This window comes from Fusarium mangiferae, assembly GCF_900044065.1.
Source record: "Fusarium mangiferae strain MRC7560 genome assembly, contig: FMAN_scaffold006, whole genome shotgun sequence".
NCBI lineage: Eukaryota > Fungi > Ascomycota > Sordariomycetes > Hypocreales > Nectriaceae > Fusarium > Fusarium mangiferae.
Genome location: NW_024573926.1, coordinates 561,582 through 581,278, shown reverse-complemented (window position 1 = coordinate 581,278; position 19,697 = coordinate 561,582). Strand labels below are relative to the sequence as shown.

General features: G+C 49.7%; 5 protein-coding genes across 5 annotated transcripts; 2 read left to right on the top strand and 3 right to left on the bottom strand.

Annotated features, from left to right (window-relative positions):
• Positions 1-65: 65 nt before the first annotated feature.
• FMAN_02934 (uncharacterized protein) lies at positions 66-2,294 on the top strand (the record flags this gene model as incomplete). The annotated part of the gene is made up of 2 exons (XM_041831688.1): positions 66-2,133; positions 2,188-2,294. The coding sequence occupies 2 exons, from the start codon at positions 66-68 to the stop codon at positions 2,292-2,294; spliced, it is 2,175 nt and encodes a 724-aa protein (XP_041682226.1).
• A 533-nt stretch (positions 2,295-2,827) lies between these two features.
• On the bottom strand, positions 2,828-6,066 carry FMAN_02933 (uncharacterized protein; the record flags this gene model as incomplete). The annotated part of the gene is made up of 3 exons (XM_041831687.1): positions 2,828-3,538; positions 3,594-5,618; positions 5,692-6,066. 3 exons carry the CDS (start codon positions 6,064-6,066, stop codon positions 2,828-2,830), a joined length of 3,111 nt encoding a protein of 1,036 aa, XP_041682225.1.
• A 751-nt stretch (positions 6,067-6,817) lies between these two features.
• On the bottom strand, positions 6,818-8,508 carry FMAN_02932 (putative isocitrate dehydrogenase (NAD); the record flags this gene model as incomplete). The annotated part of the gene is made up of 5 exons (XM_041831685.1): positions 6,818-7,609; positions 7,684-7,806; positions 7,885-7,971; positions 8,261-8,323; positions 8,428-8,508. 5 exons carry the CDS (start codon positions 8,506-8,508, stop codon positions 6,818-6,820), a joined length of 1,146 nt encoding a protein of 381 aa, XP_041682224.1.
• Positions 8,509-9,877: 1,369 nt separating this feature from the next.
• On the bottom strand, positions 9,878-13,227 carry FMAN_02931 (uncharacterized protein; the record flags this gene model as incomplete). The annotated part of the gene is made up of 4 exons (XM_041831684.1): positions 9,878-10,327; positions 10,377-12,465; positions 12,531-12,871; positions 12,925-13,227. 4 exons carry the CDS (start codon positions 13,225-13,227, stop codon positions 9,878-9,880), a joined length of 3,183 nt encoding a protein of 1,060 aa, XP_041682223.1.
• A 2,567-nt stretch (positions 13,228-15,794) lies between these two features.
• Positions 15,795-17,819, top strand: FMAN_02930 (uncharacterized protein; the record flags this gene model as incomplete). The annotated part of the gene is made up of 1 exon (XM_041831683.1): positions 15,795-17,819. One exon carries the CDS (start codon positions 15,795-15,797, stop codon positions 17,817-17,819), a length of 2,025 nt encoding a protein of 674 aa, XP_041682222.1.
• Positions 17,820-19,697: the final 1,878 nt, after the last annotated feature.

The following is a 19,697-nucleotide window of genomic DNA, read 5'->3' as shown; positions in this document are numbered from 1 at the left end:
GTATCAGACGCCTTGACGGTTCAGGTTGCGGGCGACGCGCTTGCAACGACGCCCCAGAGCGCGCAATGGGCCGCAAGCCCAATCCCCTCATTCTCGAGTACTTCGTCCGGGGACCTAAGCTCAACGACAACAGTAACCGATATCCGCATACGTGCAAGCAATGCGGTGAGAACTTTCCCAAGGGAAGGATCGACAGCTTGACAACGCACATCACCAAGAAATGTCCTGCCATCTCCGAGTCAGATCGTATGCGAGCATGCCTCGAACTTCATGGTATCACCAATGCACGAGCACCTGTCGATCGACCGCCCCCTGAAGCCCAGCCGAACGGACAGCCAGCCGATGTCCCAAACCTCCCCCAAGGGTGGAGCGCCCTCGAGACACTCGCCGAAGCCTCACGACAGGTTGATTTAAACGAGAACAATCGTGCTCAGAGTGTACAGGCAGGCGTGGTTGACCCCGCTGACCCCGCCAACGCCCAGCATGTTCCAGATCGCTTCGAGCTTCATGAGCAATTCACTCTAGATAACCCTCCCGTGAGCTACGAGAACCGGTCGCAGCAGGGTAACAGAGGTAATGGCCCCTTGGTGCCTGACTTACAAGGCGCCCTTCTCACAACAAATGTGTTAGGTGCAATTCAGCAACCACTCCCAGGAACCGAGTTATCACCCGAGGAACGACTTCAAGCATTGCTTCCTAATAGCGTTGCTTCCCCAGACGTCTCGAACATATCGGTCGCCGTTGCTGCTACAGCCAGGCTAAACCCGTCGCTTCTTGACCCCCAGCTCGTTCACGAGACTGGTACCTCGACTACACCGCCGTCTATGGACATTCCGACCCCGATAGAAGCCTCTCCCAGTGCCGTAACAGCTCCCGACAGTGGAATCTCGCAACCATGGGGCGAAATGACATACTTGGCGACTGCCTCGCCTGTTCCTTTACTTCACGAGCATCCACCGACACCTATCCAGATGAGCAGGGGTGGTGTTCGGATGGACACAAGCGATGGTCAACTTAATGGGAGACCTCGACACGCGCGATCCCGCTTTACTGCTGCGCGGCGAAAGGAGGTGCAGGAAGTTCGCAAAATAGGTGCATGCATCAGGTGCAGAATCCTTCGAAAGAATTGCGGCAAAGGAACACCATGTGACACGTGCAGGAAGGTTCTCGCACCGAGGGTGTGGAGGACTGGTTGCGTGCGAACGAGGCTCCAGGAGCAGCTTGATTTGTACTCGGCGGGTGTCCAGGTTGTCCTGTCCCAAAATCGCATCAACCTCTTGAAGAACCAGCTGAATATGACCCATGATGGTACCATGATAGAGGTTTCGCACTTTCCTGAAACTGGCAAGGTCATACTCCTCGAGGCTTTGGTTGCACTGCTAGAGCCTAGCGAGTCGCTAGCAGAATCCAGAGGCAGCAAGGATTCATTCTTCCAGGTTATTATGATCGACCAGGACAAGGAAGATGTTCCTGGCAAGGTTGAGGCCTATATGCGTGATGTCTTTCAGCTTTTTATCGACCGAGAGCCCTCCAAGTTCATGCGTGTCACTCTGAGTCTTGCGCTTCAGCAATTGCAAGAGTCAGAGGATGATCTACTTCGAAAGTCCTTAGAGCTATGGGGTTTGGTGGAGAGTATCGATCGCGAGAGGCAGTGGAACGTTATTGAAAGACCAGCCGATAAGAATGAAGAGCCCAGGCGCATCCAAGAAGCCAAAAGCGAGAACGATGCTGACATCTATACGACGCTTTGCATGCAGCTGAACGCGGCAGCTGAGAGAAAGGCCAACAACACTTCCAAGGCACTGCTCAGCGGAATGCATCGCGTACTTCAGGACAGCAAGGTCAAGGTGAACTTCAAGATGTATCTAACGGCTGTCATCTTCCTCAACTGTCTTGAGAAATCGACTTGGGCCTTCAAAGCTTGGGAGCAAGATCATCTCCGCCCTGGGTGGCCCCTAGAACGAGACCCGGGTGTCTTCACACAGCAGGGTGGTAATCTAGCAGGGCTGCTGAAGATGCTTTTGGCGATCCGCAAAGCCCTGCCACAAACACTCCGCAGTGACACAGGCAAGTTGATCACCTCGGAACAAGATCCTGTTATAGGAACTTACTTCCAAAGCATCGATTTGGACTGTGAGTACCATCCGTTCTAATCCGTTTGTTATAGCCTGCTAATCACTGTAACAGACGATACGATCCTTGCCCGCCAAGATGGCTCCCCCTTCTCCCCAGCAGACTCTCGATCCCTCGAGATGATTCTCTGCTCTCACCTTCTCATTACGAACACTCCTTGAACGATTCTTCACAGGCCGATGCTTATGACACTTGCGACCGTTGCTCACGGAGTATATCAGCATAAATCATGCACGGGGGAAGACGTATTTGATTTGAACCGTTTAATGGCTAATGAATGGACGGAAAAGAATATGAATTTTGATACCACACGATATATACTATACCTATGTATGACTAGGCACGGTGCCTTTGGGCCCACTGCATTATGAGAGAGAGCAGGAAAAGTCAACGAAAACAAAATAGAAATCAGGGGCTGTGGTTCAACTCTGGCGTTCACGGTATAGAAAAAAAACCAAGAAACAATATACCTCGGGGTTTCTTTGATGCAATTTTCAGCGATGGGACGGGCTTGCAGAAGTGAAGGAAGTTGATCGTGATTCACTTCGGTTATGCTCTAGTACTACGTGTTCTTAAATACACAGACCTCTTCGCCGAGCGCACTCTAACCCGTAGAGTCCATGGCCGTTGTGTAACTATCATCCTCCCGCTCTTGGTTGCTTGATATGCCGGAAATATGCGGATCCAGAGCCTTCTAGGTTGAGATACCGGACAGTCCGCTATTATTCCTGCTGGGGCCGTGGCCTGGCCTTTTTGGCTTCTTGAAGCAAGCAAATTCATTTTTGCTCGCTTCTCTAAGGCGTTTGAGAACGTTGCGCATTTCGGACAGTTCGCCTTGGAGACGTGCGCGGGCCTCGTTGTCCGTACGGGCATCAAGCTCTTGATAGATCTGGCTCTGAAGCTCCGAAGCACGCTCTGAAGTGTAGTGGCTGAGGGTCTGAGCGACGAATTCTACGTCGAGGGTTGCTTGCATGAGTGCCTCTAGAGTATATCGCGGCCGACGTCTGAAGGCTTCCAGGAGCTGGGTGGACGTCTGTTCGAGTAGGAAGGACAAAACTTCGACTGTAAGAGCCGGCGCAGTAGTAGAAACCTGGGAATGAACAAGTACGAGAGTAAGAAGCGCCTCGTACACATATGGTTTAGCTGCCTGGGTACGTTGCCCTTGGCCAGGAGCCCAGTCAGGGGCTGAGATGCCTGATTGAATGACATCGCGAAGCCTTTCGATTGACTGTTTCGTGTAGGACTGGAAAAGTCGTTCATGGATCTGTCCAAGAACTTCGCGAATCTTTTTGGACTCATCAGTCAACTTTACAGAGAAGGCATTCTCGAACTGCAAGTTGAGACTTGGCACTACTTGTGACCGCAATGATGACAAGTTACTCAAGGTCATGAGCATGCGAATGTTCTAAATAGAATTGTCAGTACAGTGAAGTCGTTCGAAGCGGTAGTAGAAGGCGTACCCTATCCCCTGAGTCCAATGCCCCTTTGCCCGCCATGCTCGGCGCCGCAGCCAGTGCAAGGGATCTCTCGCTATCTATTAACCAGTCGTCCTCCGTCTTCTTCAAAGAGCGCTCGGCGTTTTCGACCATGCCGCTCAATGCCTTGTACAGAGTGGTAACATACTGGCTGCGAACCATCATGAGAAGTTTGGTCGGAGGTGGCAAGACAATATCTCCCGAGCCTGACCTGGACATGGCATCGGGGATGTAGAGTATTTTCTGCATGCCTGATAGGACTGCTCCTTCGAAGGCAGCGAAGCTGGCTGGCATTCGTGTCACGTCCCCCATCTCAACCGAGCGCTGCCAGTCCTCAACATACTTAATATTCTCGGCATCTCTGTTCCAGGCTGCGCACAACGCTGTCACGCATCGCTCTCGGGAACCTCCAACAAGACTCCTGAGGCGATCAATTACCTGGCCTTCTCCGGACTCAATTGGCTCAATGCACGCTAAATCACCAGCTCCAGCGCCAACTAAAGTCAGCATCTTCGACAGATAGTGAACGCCGCTGATGGAATTAGACCACGGAGGCCAGAATGCCAGCTTTTCCCAGACTTCACCCCTCTTGGGCGACGGAGGAGGCATGTTGTTTGGATCGAAATTGAAGCGAGGATCTCTGGGAGACGACAGTGCGGCAGATCCGGGCGTCGTCGGGGCTGGCGTATTGGGTACTGGTGAGAATAGCAGTGATACATCTTCGGGAGGCATATCCACGAAGAATGAATAAGCATGTTCTCGGAGCAAGTCCGCTAGTTCCACAGCTCCTTTTCGTAACTCGTCAACGCTCTGCGGTGAGAGTTCATGGTGATGCCGAGACTCGCCCCGATATCCAACGGGGAGGGCAGCTTGAGCAGACCCATTAATGAACCCCTGCACTGTCTGCCAGAACTCTATCACCTCACCCAGAATGCCTTCACTTGACAGGAGACTGTTCAGGAATGATAACATCTTCTCCCAGAGCTCAATTACTTCAGGTGAGTCGAATGTCAAAGGCTTATCCTCAATCACCGGGCGTCCTAGGGATCGAAGATGCGCGGCGATAATATTGGGGTTCGGTTTATCGTTACTGGCCAGCCGGCGACGAAGCACCTCGATCTCAACTTTTGAGCGGTCTGCTGTCGATTGAATTTTACCCTTCAAATGGTCGTATCGACTCAAAAGCCACACCCAGATGGGATTGTCATCGGCGCCAAGCTCAAGTAGCAATCCGATGAGTTCCATATGTTGATCTTGGATACGGCCAGTTGTGCCATCCGTCCTGGATGCGGTGTGAAGAGTAACCAGCCTCTTCCAGATGTCGCGTTTGAAGGCGCGTATCTGCTGGTCAACATCATACCACATGCGTCCCGCTATCAACAACTGGTAAAGTTGGGGCTCTGTCGGTGTCTCGTCCCCTATTTCCTCTGTCAATCGCCGAGCTTCGTCTGCAATTTTTCTTGCCCTGCTGAACTCATCGACTAATGATTCATAATCCTTGCGCTTGATGCTGTCTGCTATCGACGTGCTCAGCTCAACGTAGTCCTTGAATCTTGTCAGATGATTTGAAACGGTTTTGAGGTTTTCCTCCTTCTCTCTTCCTCCTAAGGCAGGTCCCCATACGTCCTCAGCCTTTGCAGAAACCTCCAGTAGAGGGCCCTTTATTCCCAGCACACCGTACTCGCTCTCTTTTGTCAGTGCATTCTTTTTACGCGTGTCAATATTGGGAGATGTCAGGGGATTGTTGATTCCTAACCCAGCMCCMCCCGCCACACTATTTCGATAACTGCGACGCTGGGCTGCATTGGAGTGCGCATTATTGGCGTCAGGTGGTTCCATTCCGCGGTATTTCATCTCCTTGTAGACATTATCTATTGTTGCTTTGGCTTTGACGAATCTTTCGAAGTTGGTCTCAACGAGGACCTTGAGGGACGCTGACTTTTGATCGATGGATTGTGATAGAACGTCGAGACCAGTAAGGAGACTCCGAGTGTCGGCAGTAGCATGCATCTGGGAGAGGAAGAGAGCTGGCGAAAATGTTGTTGAAGAGAGTAGAAATCGATTGCCTGGTTTAGCCACACGCCGTCAATCTATTATATCCGTGAATCGCATAGTCATGGCACGGGAGCATACGTAGTCGGTGGTCATCTTGGAGGGGCAGACCAAGGTGCTTCAGTGTTCTGACGACGCTATCAGTAGTCCCTAACGGATCTGGCTCGTCTTTTTGAACAATATTTCCAACGCCTCCTTGATCGTCTTCTCTAGGAATGTTGCTCCGTCGTTGGCTCACGGCTCTCTCGAGCGCCTGATAACGTGACTGTCTTCGTTTTATAGCAGCATTTTTCTCGCCTTCATCATCATCGTCCAAGTCTTCCAGGTCCTTCTCGGCTGGCCATTCTGTAGGGTACAGAGTAGGTATCTGGTAGAAATCGAGGATCGTACGCTCGGTATCGGCCATGGTGATTCTGATGATGGTCTCGAGTTAGAACTTAGGGGTGCCGTCGCATACTCGACAGGGTCGGACTGTGTTGCGCCGGGTCGGCGCAGTTATCTTTGCGAGCTATTCTCTAGTCGAGAGAGAAAATCCAATAACGAGTGTCACACGCGGAATGTTGCAGTACGGGTCTATTATATCACAGGTGATGTTGCTGTGAATAGGTGCTTGGGGATCTAGTGCTATGATGCTAGAAGCTACCTGACTTAGTAGGCACTTCAACAGCCCAAGGTGTATGTGGCTGGGCAATGGCCAGGTAATAAATGAATGGTGGGTTAGCTACGGCTGTGGGGTTCAAGTGTGGCGTCGCATATTGCTGTGACTTATAAACATTTGGACACTAGTACCTAAAAGGGTATGAAACTCATGATAAATGAGCATCATGTAAAATTATAGCGAGGCATAAAAGGAATTTACCCTTAGACTAGAAGTACGCATTGTCATGAGAGCGATATGAGAGTGACAAATTTTGAATTTTGACTATATTGTTACCAATGTTATATCACATAGCTCAGGCATTATCCTGCACTGGTTCTCATCTCATACACTGTTTTTGTTGGTCCTCATTATCAAGAGCAACTCCGTAACTTGATCATTTCGTCGTGCCTGATTTTAGGTCTGGTATACTCAACAAGTACACTACCCTTAAAAAAAAAGAAAATCGCGTATAAACCCTCGGGTGAGGAGGCAGGTATCTAAACTGAAGGATGTATATTTACAGCCTGGAGATGATGGCAGCGGCGTACTCGTTGGTCTTAGCCTTGCCGCCAAGATCACCAGTGAGGGCCTTGCCTTCGGCAAGAGTATCGAAGATAGCGGTCTCAATGCGGGATGCGTGCTCGGTGAGACCCATGTGTCGCAGCATCATGATGGAACTGAGGAGGAGGGCAGTAGGGTTGGCAAGGTTCTTGCCAGCAATGTCGGGAGCGGAGCCGTGGACAGCCTCGAAGATGGAGCACTCATCACCAATATTTCCGGAGGGGGTAAGACCAAGGCCACCGATGAGACCGGCGCACATATCGGACAGAATGTCACCGTAGAGGTTGGGCATGACAAGGACCTTGTCGTTGTAAGGAGTGGGGTCAGTGACCATCTTGAGGCAGCTGTTGTCGAGGAGCTCAGCGTCGAACTCAATACCGGGGAAGTCCTTGGCAACCTCCTGGGCGACCTTGAGGAAGAGACCGTCTGAGAGCTTCATGATGGTAGCCTTGTGTACGACGCGGACCTTCTTACGGCCAATGGACTCGGCGTGCTGGAAGGCGAATCGCAGGACACGCTCGGAAGCCTCACGGGTGATAAGCTTAATGCTCTGAACAACACCATCGACGACAACATGCTCAATGCCAGAGTATTCACCCTCGGTGTTCTCTCGGATCAGGACGGTATCGACGTTGTCATAGGGGGTCTCGTAGCCAGCGACGGATCGGCAGGGTCGCAAGTTAGCGAAGAGGTTGAATGTTCGTCGGAGAGTAAGGTTCAGGGAGACATGTCCCTTGCCAACGGGGGTCTGGAGAGACATGTTAGCCAGCAGGTCATCAGAAAGACACAGACTGTGACAGATTTGCGTTCATGGTGACGTACAGCGAGGGGACCCTTGAGGGCGATCTTGTTCTTCTGAATGTTCTCAATGGCAGCATCGGGGATGGCAGTCTTGCCGTCCTTGATAATGGGGGTGACGTCGACAGGCTCCCAAGCAATGGGGGTCTTGAGGATGTTTTGTCAGTATAATTGGTTTTTCTCTTCGGTGCGACTTATACCGGTGGGCGAGTTGGCGTGACGAACCTTGGCGGCGGCGAAGATGTCCTTGACGGACTGAGAGATCTCGGGGCCGATACCGTCACCCTCGATCAAGCTAACCAGGAAGTTGCCCTGCGCGATAAGTTAGCAAAACATCTCTTCAATTGACTGAAGCCAGGCATTGTGTTGAGCGAGACTGAGTTATTTTATCTCAGCACCTTGCTCGGCCCAGCCGACTGCTGGGATAATCCAACAGGTGTTCTGAGGGACCTCTCAAGGAGCAAGAAAACTTGAGACCTGAGAGGAGAATCCTAAAATGAACTTGGCAAAGAGCACCCTAAGCTTAGGCTAGTTGCCTAAACATTTTCATCACTTGTGATAGGGGTCCTGAGTTTTCTTGCCGTGGGAGCGCAAAACGTACATTGGCATCCTTGGTACCGTTATATTTAGCAACTCGTTCGCCAGAGGTCGAGTAGCATCGGTTCTGTAGAAAGTGTGTCAGTGAATGCCCTTGATGCGCCCAAATCGCATGTTTAAATAAGTTCGGGGTAGTTTTGGTTTGGAGTAGTTTTGGTGGTGATCTCATACGTAGAAGATGGCGGCGCGGGGGGTAGCAGCGCGCAGGGCTTGCCTGGAGGCGGGAGTTCGGAGAGCTCGAATGGCCAGCATCATGAAGAGGAGGGAGACTAGCTTAGTAGGTAGGCACGGTTTGAGAAAGATGAGGCAATGTAAGGCGAGGGCTGGAAGAGAGGACCGTGACAGAAGATCAAGAAATAGAAAAGAGGGAAGTTTATAAGTTAACTCAGGTCAATGGAAGAAAACAACCTGCCCAACCTAGGGGAGGAAAGAAAACTCAGGACCTTGACCCTAAGCGACAAAATTCACTTGGGTAAATCTAGCCTAAGCTTAGGTCGCTCTTTGCCAAGTTTATTTTGGCATCCTTCTTTAAAGCCTCGAGTTTTCTTGCCCACACACCCCAAACCAGGCCAAATCCGAATGGCCAATGCTGCTTTCATGACAGTACAGCCATGGGCAGGTTGACAATCTGAACAGGGCCACTAGCCACTGAAAACAACGGTAGGCCAAGGCATTTGCGGCACACAGCTCCACTACCCTCCACTTTTTCGCGCCTTTTACAGTGGTTTCGAGGTTCCCTTTCGGCTACAGCCTCGTATCCCGCGCGGACTTCCGCTCCATTGCTGAAGGCTTATGACATTTCAACAGTGAGATGTGGGAAGCCAAAACACTGAAAAGACCCAGTTAACTTCACGTTTTAAAAGGCAATATATATTAGCCTGAACGAAGATAAGTCTCATGAATTAAATATCATAGTAGGCTTTTATAATGACTTAATCTATAACCTTACTTGCAGCTGCTTGAGGTATAAGAAGAAGTCACACGAAGCATGGAAAAAACACAGTCAAAATCACATCAAGTTCACTTAAAGAGGGATTGCCAGGTTGGTTTTTTTTTTTCGTTCCCGTCCTTCCGCGGGATCGTTCACAATCCAGAAGCCCTTCTCCAAACAACGAGGGGCCGGTGGGCATCCGTAGTTGACCTTAATATGTTTCAGAAAGAAACCACAGAAATGCACTTTTTGCGCTACCCTACAGTTCATTACACCAGTTTCGGGTTTATTGGAGATTTTACACCCTTATGCTGGTTCGCTTTTGCGTTATGGATTACATCTGACTTTACACATAAATATAAAGGATGGCATTTGTATCTAGTGGAATGTTTCAAGGGATGTATTATCTCGCATGTGAAACAAATTATTTGCTATTACGCTTCTAGTTAAACGATGGCCCAGTCACCACTAATAACCTAGTTGTAGATGCCCGATGCAAAGTGCAACAAGCGACGCTCCGTCAGTTACATGCAGGCCCATATTCACCAACCCCCCCCTCTGTGCATCGCCTTTGTCCCATCCAGTTTACCCTGATCCAAAAACCCAAAGGTTGAACCGTTTGCGCCGTCTTGCCCTTGGTAGTACCTGTCACCAAAAAGCACCTCCACATGTGGAAGCTGTCTCCAGACCTTAGAGTCGACCAGATCGAATTTCCTTATCAAATATTTTGACGCCCCAAACCTCATAAAACTGCAGGACTCCAACGGTCTTGAGTCGAAGCCTCTTTCCACAATTCGAGGCATCATCATCGTCCTCCTCACTTTCGCTATCCGAACCCCAGGATGGTAGCACAGGCAGGTTGCCGCTGTTGTGATGTGGATGAACCGTAGCCTTCTCTTTGCCCTTGCCTCTTCTCTTCTCCCCTTCTTCAATTGCGTCCGTAGGGCGAATGACCCTGTCGAGACGATCGTCCTCCATAGCGATCCACTCCAGCTTCAGCTCGGGATGGTGAGAGAGATTATCCACGATGAAGTTCAGAATCTCCCGCATGACCCATATACATGTGTCGTTATTCCTGAATCGAAGAATGTTTATAGCACGTAGGTTCACTAGTCCAGCGAAATACTGCATGAAGGCGTGCTAATACTCATGTTAATGACTGATCGGAATTCTGATAATACCAACTTACCACTGCGTGGATATTCATGCTAAGTGCCAGCTCCTCAAGCTGCACACCACGGTTACAAATAAGTATCATTGCCTTCTGATTCGCATCCCAGGTGCTGCTGTTTGATTCGTCCTTGATCATGAGTCTCTTGAGTGAGTGCATGTGCTTCTTGAGGACGAGCCGACGGATCTGGTCGATGGTGACGGTAGTTCGTGGTGCGAAACTCTCAGGCTTATACTTAGCACTTCGCTCCAACAAGAACAAGTCGTGCAATTCTTCAAGCTGGGACATGCAGTTGAGGAATGCGGTCGAAACATTGTCGGTAAAGACACTCCGTAAGGCCAATGGTGAGACCTTGTTCTCTTTGGAGAGCAATGTCCAGATTGGGCCCTGATTACCAACATTAAGCAGGGTCAGGTTCTTAATGCATTTCAGGTCAATAGCTCTAGACAGAACGGATGCCTTTACAGGGATGAGATGAATGCTCAGTATTTCTAGCGCAATGCCACGAGTGTCACGCAGGTATTCGTCGATCGAGCGTCGTGACTTTTCGCCGTCGTTGTTTTGAGCTTGTCCGAAGACTTGATCCTCAATATGTTTGATCTCGAGATGTGTCGTTTTGATCGCGCCTCTGATATGTTCAGCTTCCTGACTTAGTTCTCTTAGTTGTGTTACTGAGTCCTTGAACTGCTCCAACTCAGCAACAGTACCTTGCACACGGATCGCCTTGATCTTCTGGATGAAGGCATCGTTCTCGTCCTGTAACTGCTGTAGATTTGACAGTAGGGACTCATAATTCACCCGCTGCGTATCCAAGTTTGTGTGTGCTTTGTTCAGCCCTGGGGTCGTTGATGAGTCTGAGTTAGCGTCCAGTGTCTTCGATGGTAAGCCAGAGGGATCAGCAACTGCCTCGGGTGTTTCTGATTCTTTGACTCCAACTTCCTTTTCCCCAATGTCCTTGGTCTGTTGTTCGTCCGAATCCACCTCCAGCTCATCTATGGTATTCAGATGCTCAATTTCGATATCGTCTGGTAATGTATCATTGTTTGAGTCGTTATTCTTAGACAATGGGTTCAAACTTGATTCTGTTGTCGTCGGTTTCGATCCATCACTCTCATCACTCTGTTGCTCCTCATCATCCTTAGGTGTCGCTGAGCTGCTACCAGACGGTTCGTTGTTTGACTGAGAAGGGAGCTCACATGAATCCACATATTTTCTTGCTGCCTTTTCAATCACGTCCAAAATATCCTGTTGGGCTGCCGAGAAGTCACGAGTGCCATTTATATGTGACATAAGTCTCGTTGAAACACTGCGGATAGATGACACAAATTCTTCACGAGGATCTTCTGAATTGTCGTTAGTGCCGGCTTCTGGATCATCCTCTTGACTGGTTGCCACCTCGCGAGGACTCTGGATAAGCGCAGGCTTCTTGGTAATAAAAGGTTCGACATCAAATATTCTTCCCAGTATGCCCTCTTGAAGTTTACGCTCTTCCTGGGAGCGAAACGTCTTCGCAGGGCCGCTCGCGTCGAAGCTGGTGTTCTGGGAAACGGGAACCACTTGAAACTCATCATCGACATCAGAATCGTCCGGGTCCGAGTCAGGTGGCGGCCGTCTAGCTTGTAGGCCCAGACTATCAGAAAGTGAAAGTTGCAGTTCGGTAAGTGTGGCGGAAGAATTTCGAACGCAAGTCTTGAGCTCCGTTACCAATTCGAGATTGTCGATATCGAGAACGGAAAGACTTTTCAATTTTTTGAAACCCGAGAGCGTTGGGGGCTCCTGTGTCACAGAGTCTCGCTTACTGCCCTTTGCTTTGGAGGATTGCTTGGACGATGGCAACAGAGGAGGTGGTGAGGTTATGACTGGCAGAGATGTCATGGCACCGGCCAGTGGGGCTGAAAACACTCCTGGGGGAGGCCCAGGCGGAGGAGGGGGAATATCTGGCCAGTGAGTTGAGGCCGGAGGCAGAGCGTCAATGCTAAGGGGGAGAGGAGGGGGTGTGATGTAGTATGTATCCCCGGCTTGGAGGCGAATGTGGAATTTTGTCAAAGTTTTGATCTTGTGAAGCTCACGAAAGACCGGTCTGCTTAACTCAACGCGAATGTTCCACCTGGCCAGAAAGTTAGCGACCAAGAACTTTTGAAGAAACCAGATACAGCCTGCTGTGGAACACACCTAAAAGATTCGAGTGACTTGGCTTTCCTCAGAGTCAGATAGAGTAAAGTATTAAGGAACTTGCCACAACTGGCACTATACAGATACGGCTTGTAGGCATGCTCGGCTTTCACACCAGTGCTCACTGTATCCATAGACAGTTCTCTCAGGTGCTTCGCGTAGTTGTATTCGCTAGTAGTGAAGGTGTCGAGACCACCCGCGAGGCCATCGATTGGGGATTCGAACCTCACATCATCGTCGTCGGGAAAGAGGATATTGAAGCTACGATAGAGCTGCGCGGACGCCAACTCATGAAAGTGCCGAGATACAAGAGCGCAACATATCAACTCGGACTGGGAGCACTATGGGGTCGTCAGCAAAGTCGCACGAGGTACAGCATTGTGAGTCTAGTCACGAACATGCGACAAGATGTCCTGCTGGGTCTCAGCTGGGAGATCGAGAAAGGTGAGTCTGCGCTTGGGCGGGGTGGCAGCCTTGTTGCCGGTGGCCTCCGCAGCCATGATGATCGAGCGGGGGCAGCGTGGCAACTAGGCTGACTCAAAGGCGAGGAGAGAACAATGAAGCAGATGGATAGATCGAGGAGTAGAAGGAGAAGGTCCTCCCTCAGTGGAACGACCTCAGTCTCAACAGACGATGCGACGGATGGATGGATATTTCGCGATGCGACTGGGGTAATGCGATGCGATGCGCTGGGCATGCAGATGCGCCGATGTAGGATGTGTTCGAATGGATAGCGTCGATCAGCAGGAGCTAAAGAGGAGGCTATAAACTGGGGCCTAAGAGATGAGAGAGATATCGAAGCGACGATTGGGATCGGGAGATGTGTATGAAGATAAGAAGCATTCGGTTGAGTAGGGAATGAAACAAAAGAACGAGGCAAGGATGCAGGAGAAGCAGATCCAAGCAAGTCCCAGTCAAATCAGTCGCGAGCCGCTTTGGGGGTCGTAGTCGCAAGTCTCAAGTTCTGGGTTAACGTTAGCTGAAGTTGAATTGTTGGTCGTTGGTTGGCTGTGAATGGCGGCTAGTGCGGGGCGGATCAACGATGACCAGCTAGGATCTTCGACCCAGTGCGCATTGCTCTGTAACTCAGTGGAGAAACTTACTCTACTTCAGTAGAGGTAGTTGTAGCAGCTCTTGCTGACTGCCAGCACCTCGAGTTTGGCTTTGCCGCACTGAAACATTGACCTGGACGATACCCAGATGACCGTCTTCCTATATTCGAACAGGTAGTCTATAGTGTTTCTTCCAGCAGTGGAGAGGGTGCAGTTAGCTGTTGAAGTTTGGCGATATCTTAACCTTTTTAACGCCTAAAGTGCCTGGATGCTTAATTTGTCTTTACCGGTCGAATGGTGTGTAACAACGCATATTAACGGCACCCACGGTTTCATACAGAATCACGAAAGTAGAGCATCCCGCTTTTAGCAGCCTTGGGTCCTTTCTTATGATAAATTGCCTTTACCACGGATGATAGTGTTCAGACACTTCATCTGGACACTTACATATATCTCATGCCAGGTGTCACTACTATGGGGAGGCTAACTCTATATGAGTCACAAACAGAGACAGCTAAGTTTGCTACTGACGTTAAAGAGCTTAAATATTAATATTAAATCTTCACTGACTTCATCCTACACACGTGGCAACATTAGACTTGTTATGCATTCTTTTCTGCAACTTAATTAAGAAAGCCAACAGTCATAAAGCACAAAGTACAACTCCTACTAAGTGTTCATCCCTGAAGTTGAGAGATATTAACTTTATGATGATTCTGTTCAGCTATTTAATCAGTGTCTTTACTAGTAAGACATATATCTACCTCAGCAAGTTTTTATCTTTATGTGTGTGCGGTAAAGGCACACTGACCAAGACGATACATAATTGGAGCCCGGGTGGAAATGAATATGATTTTCCTGTCAGCCTCGAGTTATCATGATCGCCGCATGAAACACTCCATCTCCAAAACCACATCCTGGTTTCTTAAGTGCAACTAATGACTAACGTTGCCTTAGATCTCCCGTCCAGGCGTGCACTAGCCGTCTGATACAGGACTGGAAGCTAGGTACCCCTCGGGGTGAGGAAAAACAGCGGAATGGCTTACACCAAAAATCGCTGATCTCCCACCAAAGCCCGTCCGCTGTATTTTCTCACCCCCTAGGTACCTAGGTTCAAGCTAGTGCGCCTGCCCCAAAAACGCCCCCACCGTTAGCCTAGCATCCATACCCAGGTAGGTAGTATCTAGGTTGTTTTATGTTTTGAAATTTTCTGTTTCTCTATCAGTTGTACGATAGGAGTTTATAAAATCAAAGGTATTGATCAAGAAAACACCTATTTGCTAGATATTGTAATATATAGCTAGACTGAGTCCCCTTCATTCTATTCTGAGGCACGGTGTTTTGACCACTACAATTATTCTCTGCATATCCGGAGATCACTTCTAACTAGGGCTTGTTATGCGAGAGAACGGCGTGATTACTGAGCGCTGATATTGTATGTACTCTATATATAATTGTCATGACAACATTGCGCTGACTAGTCTCATATGGCAGAAAACTCATTGATCTTTGCCTTTGATTACGTGGCAGAGCAAGACAAAGGGGAAATATCTCGATTACTTACGATCATCATAAGTATCTGGGTCTAGGCACGTAATTGCCGAAAGCCAAGTTATCAAATGGTTGGAGGGCAGACTGTTGTGTGGATCGACGAGTACAACAGCCAGTTAAATAATTTAACGCTCGTGTACGGATTATGCTCGTACTATGACGCTCGTATATTTTACGGTCAGTGCAATCATGGCCAACAGCTCTCCAAGTCTAATGTAAAGCGAACGTTGGCTCTAAGAGCATCATGAAACTATAGTTGGTGGACCTGGTGCTATATCATTCTTCCCCGCCCTCTAAACTGCGGCCCTCGGGGTCCACCTGCAGGGCTGTGTGGCTATGTTCGATCCCTCTGGACCCCTTGAATCAGCGCTTCGGTCAACCCAGGCACCCGTCAGCCATTCGTTTCATCGTCTGTCGTATTTCTTCCATCCTCTACTCATCCTCACTCTGACTGTCGTTCTTATTTATTGAAACCTAATTGACATCTTCCACGTCTGTCGTTACTATCTTTGTTATATACACCACCCGAGCCTTTAAAATTGCATTCCCAGCTAGAGAGATTATCCCATCGTGTCTTTCAACACTACCTTCATCCTCCCGTCTCAGTAAATATTGTGAATACGAAAACTTTGAAACTTTGCTTTTGACTTAGAGGATCGAAATGGCCGACACAGAGGAGCCCCAGTTCAACACTCTAGCTGAGCGCATTGCTGCTCCCAACAAACAAAAGAGTTTCACAGGTGCCCCAAGCCAAAGTCCCGGACCGGTTCGCAAACGACCGCCGCCTCCTTCCCCTCCTGGCCGCCCAGCGATTGAGTCCCGAAGTCAGACGGTACCGGTTGTTTCGACCACGTCAATACTATCGCAGAGTAATCCGGCGATCCCTCCTCGCCCTACGCGAAAAGCGTCGACACCACAATTAACAGCGCAGAATGGTCAGCATGATGTCCAACAACGAGCCCCGCCTCCGCTCCCAAGTCGGACCCCAACTATGCAGTCCGCTCCGTCTTTACCACCAAGGCGACCGTCAACGCAGTCTAGCCTAACAGTGCGGCGGAACTCTGGCTCGTCAGAGAGATCGCAGAACTCAGCGATATCTTCGTTATCTACGGGCAGGCCTCCTTCATCAGTGACGAGTGTCAACTCTGATGGAGCTGGCTATAAGTTGCCACCTGCTTATGACCCTGCAAGTCTCCCCAAACTCCCCCCATCAAGAAGAGAAAAGGAAGCAGCCGTCAGGGAGGCAGGGAAACCCAATCGTGCTCCGCCGTCACCGCAGCCCTCACGGGCTATTGAGCCTGCACCTACAGCTCGACCTGGTCTGCCACCAAGGCTGCCTTCACGCCCAGCAAAACCACAAGCGGATGCTACACATGAACCGCAAGCGGCGCCGCAACCCAGAAAGTTGCCCCCTAGAACGCCGGTGAACTCAAAAGCGAAGACACCGGTGATACTTGGGTTTTCCAACAAGGACAAACCCAAGGACTCCCAGCCAGCACTGCCCACACGGCCTCCGATCCCAGGCCGGTCGCAATCGGGAGATGAGCCGCCGCCAGTGCCGCTCTCTTCTCGACCCTCAGTCGCCCAGATTGAAGCGTTCGAGACGCGGGCTCTCACTCCATCTGCCCCAGTATATGGATGCTTAATATGCCGGGACTGGAGCGATCCAGATGATGTAGCTGCGCAGTATCCTCGAGACTCTGTGCCGAGGGATGACCCAGTGGGTTATCTGGCTCAGGTTCTTTGTAGTCCATTCCCCTCATACACGGACAAAGCGCGAGCGATCTTTACTTGGTTCCATCACAACATTAGTTATGATACCGCTGCATTCTTTGGCAACAATGTAAGGCATATGACGGCTGAAGATACAATTTTTACTGGTAGAGCCGTATGCGCAGGTTATGCAGAAACATACAAAGCGATCGCCAACAGAGCTGGCCTAGAATGTGTGGTTGTCACCGGTCACGGGAAGGGCTTTGGATACACTCCGCTCAAGAAGGGCGAGCGTCCACCCCGAGCAGATCCAACCGGACATGCTTGGAACGCAGTGCGAATCGATGGCGGTGACTGGAAGTTGCTGGACGCATGCTGGGGTGCTGGACACGTAAATGGGCAAAATTACGAGCCCAAATTCTCTCCTCTGCAATTCACCAACGCAAATGAGAACTTTGGCCTCAGACATTTCCCGTCTGAATCACGGTATCAATTCAGGGCGGACGGCCTACCAGTCACGTGGGAAAACTACTATACTGGAGGAATTGATGGCGAGCCCCATGGAATGTGCTCGACTACTGCTGAAGAGGGCATCGCCGAGTCCAGTGTAGAGCCGAAGCAGCGGCATATACCTATTGACAGTGGTGAGGTTGTGCGATTCCAATACTCAAAGGTTTGCGAACACTGGTCAGAGAAGATGTGTGGTGGCAAAGAGCGGCTGGTGCTCCTCTGCCTTCCCAGAGGCAATGGCCAGAAGGAAGAGATGATACCCATGGAAACAAATGGATATTGGTATTGGCTTGACGTCAATGCAAGCGATCTCGGGCCTCGGGGCAAGTCGGTACGGCTGCTTGTTCTCACGAAGTTCGGAGATCGCGAAGATGCAAGGGGAGTCACAGGCAAAGAATTCCTCGCCAAGTTCGGTAGATGCGCAATGGGCTGGTCGTACCTTGTTACATGGGACTTGGTTTGAGGCCTCTCATCTGATAGTCACATACTTGGCGTCTCCTGATGGTGCTATATATCTGCATGTTGCAGTCTGGAAAGACTTGGCGAATACACGCCTCATCGTAAAATCTCCGCTCCGCACGTCGATGCATGAACTAGACACCTGACGACCACTTCCTCAGGAAAATGATATGGGCCATCTTTTAGTGCGGATGGTGAGTTTATGCACTGGAAACTCGATGCTTCACAGGAACAGGGGTATATAATCAGTTCCTGAATGCTATAATCCAAGTTACTTCCTCCGGTATTTTGATGAGTATAATATGAGAGGGCAGCAGAAAGTCGGTACCCACATCATCGATGAGATTTAGGTTAGTAGTCATGGTGATATTTGCCGGGTGGTATTATCATTGATCGGGTTCTATAACGCGCCATGGTACTGAGGATCGACAGGCAACTCTTCCCGTCGAACTTGACTTCTTAACGCGGAGGGGTATGGTGGATCTTCAGGATACCCTAGAACCGAATGATGAGAATTAATGCCGAGACACGTGCTAGATGCATCTTTTTCTTATACCTCACCTTGGCAATCCCCATGACACGCACACACAGGCTATGCTCTTGACGATATCAGAAATGGCCTCGTGTACAGATTTAAGTTTGTCATAGGTACTTCAGGTTTACCTATGGTAGAATATAGGAATGACCATTTATAGTAGGAGGCTAGAGAACTCATGAGAGCGAAAGGTGATGGAGGCATCATGAGTAATCGGCCTTTACAAGCTATGTACTATATGCTAGGTACGGAGTGGAATAATGACTAAATACGGAATACTACCCTCGCAGTCTATCCATCCACAAGCACTGAATGTGAAAGACTCTACAGCGAGTTACATAATTCATCATAGTATCATCATCTATATTGGAATGGCTATCGAAGACTCAATATGATAGATTGCCAATCAACTCTGATATGTAAGCAGTTAGAATGCCTACCTTACTACCTACTAACTAATAGAAAGGCCAGCGATTACGCAACTACCTTACCCAAATACATACTACACTTACCTATTCGTAGACAGCCGCCATCGTGCAGGCGCCTCTTTTCTCCGCACCTGTGGGTTCTTGAGGTAGCAGCCAGCCTTCGTGGTTACCCAAGGTCGTACCAGAGCAGGGTACTAATCAATAATGGCAATCGTGACTTTGAGGAACATCACGAACTCCGATTTTTGATGCAACTGGCCTTGAGAGGAAGGCACTTTTTATACCACACCCACTTATCATCATTACACAGGTCAGTTTCAGACTCGCAGCATTGGCATCGGCATTGGCATCGGCCTCTTGATTCCATGCACATGGTGATGGTGGGGATGGCTTCGTAATATGCTAAGTGCACCATTACTCCGTACAGTACGGAGTATTGCCCGATACAAGACGGTATAGAGTCTTGGCCCAGCATGAGAGAACCGCAATCACACTATTTAACGTAAGACTTCCAGGACTCCCAAACCTCTCAAGTTTTCACGTGGGGCACTGGCTAAAGCTGTTAAACTGACAAGTATTTTGGCAGGGGTTCTGGTATGCATGATACTACACAACAGATACAACCAAAAGCTGACTCGAGCGTCATACGGAAAGACTCGGTAAGCCGATCAACTTGTTCTCGGACGGCCGATGAAGGACCCTTCTACGAAAGCATATGCAACAAATAAGCAGCCAAGACTCTTTGCAAAGAGCAGAGAAACCCAAGTGTCTTGGCGCTCGGTACGAATGCAACACGCTATGTAGAGTATCATCTCCAACTGCTCATGGGCCAGTTTGACTACCCCCCCTAGCCCCCGCACTTCTCAACGCTTAGATTGGAGGATGACAGGGTGACCTGGATGGATGGCGGCACGTCATT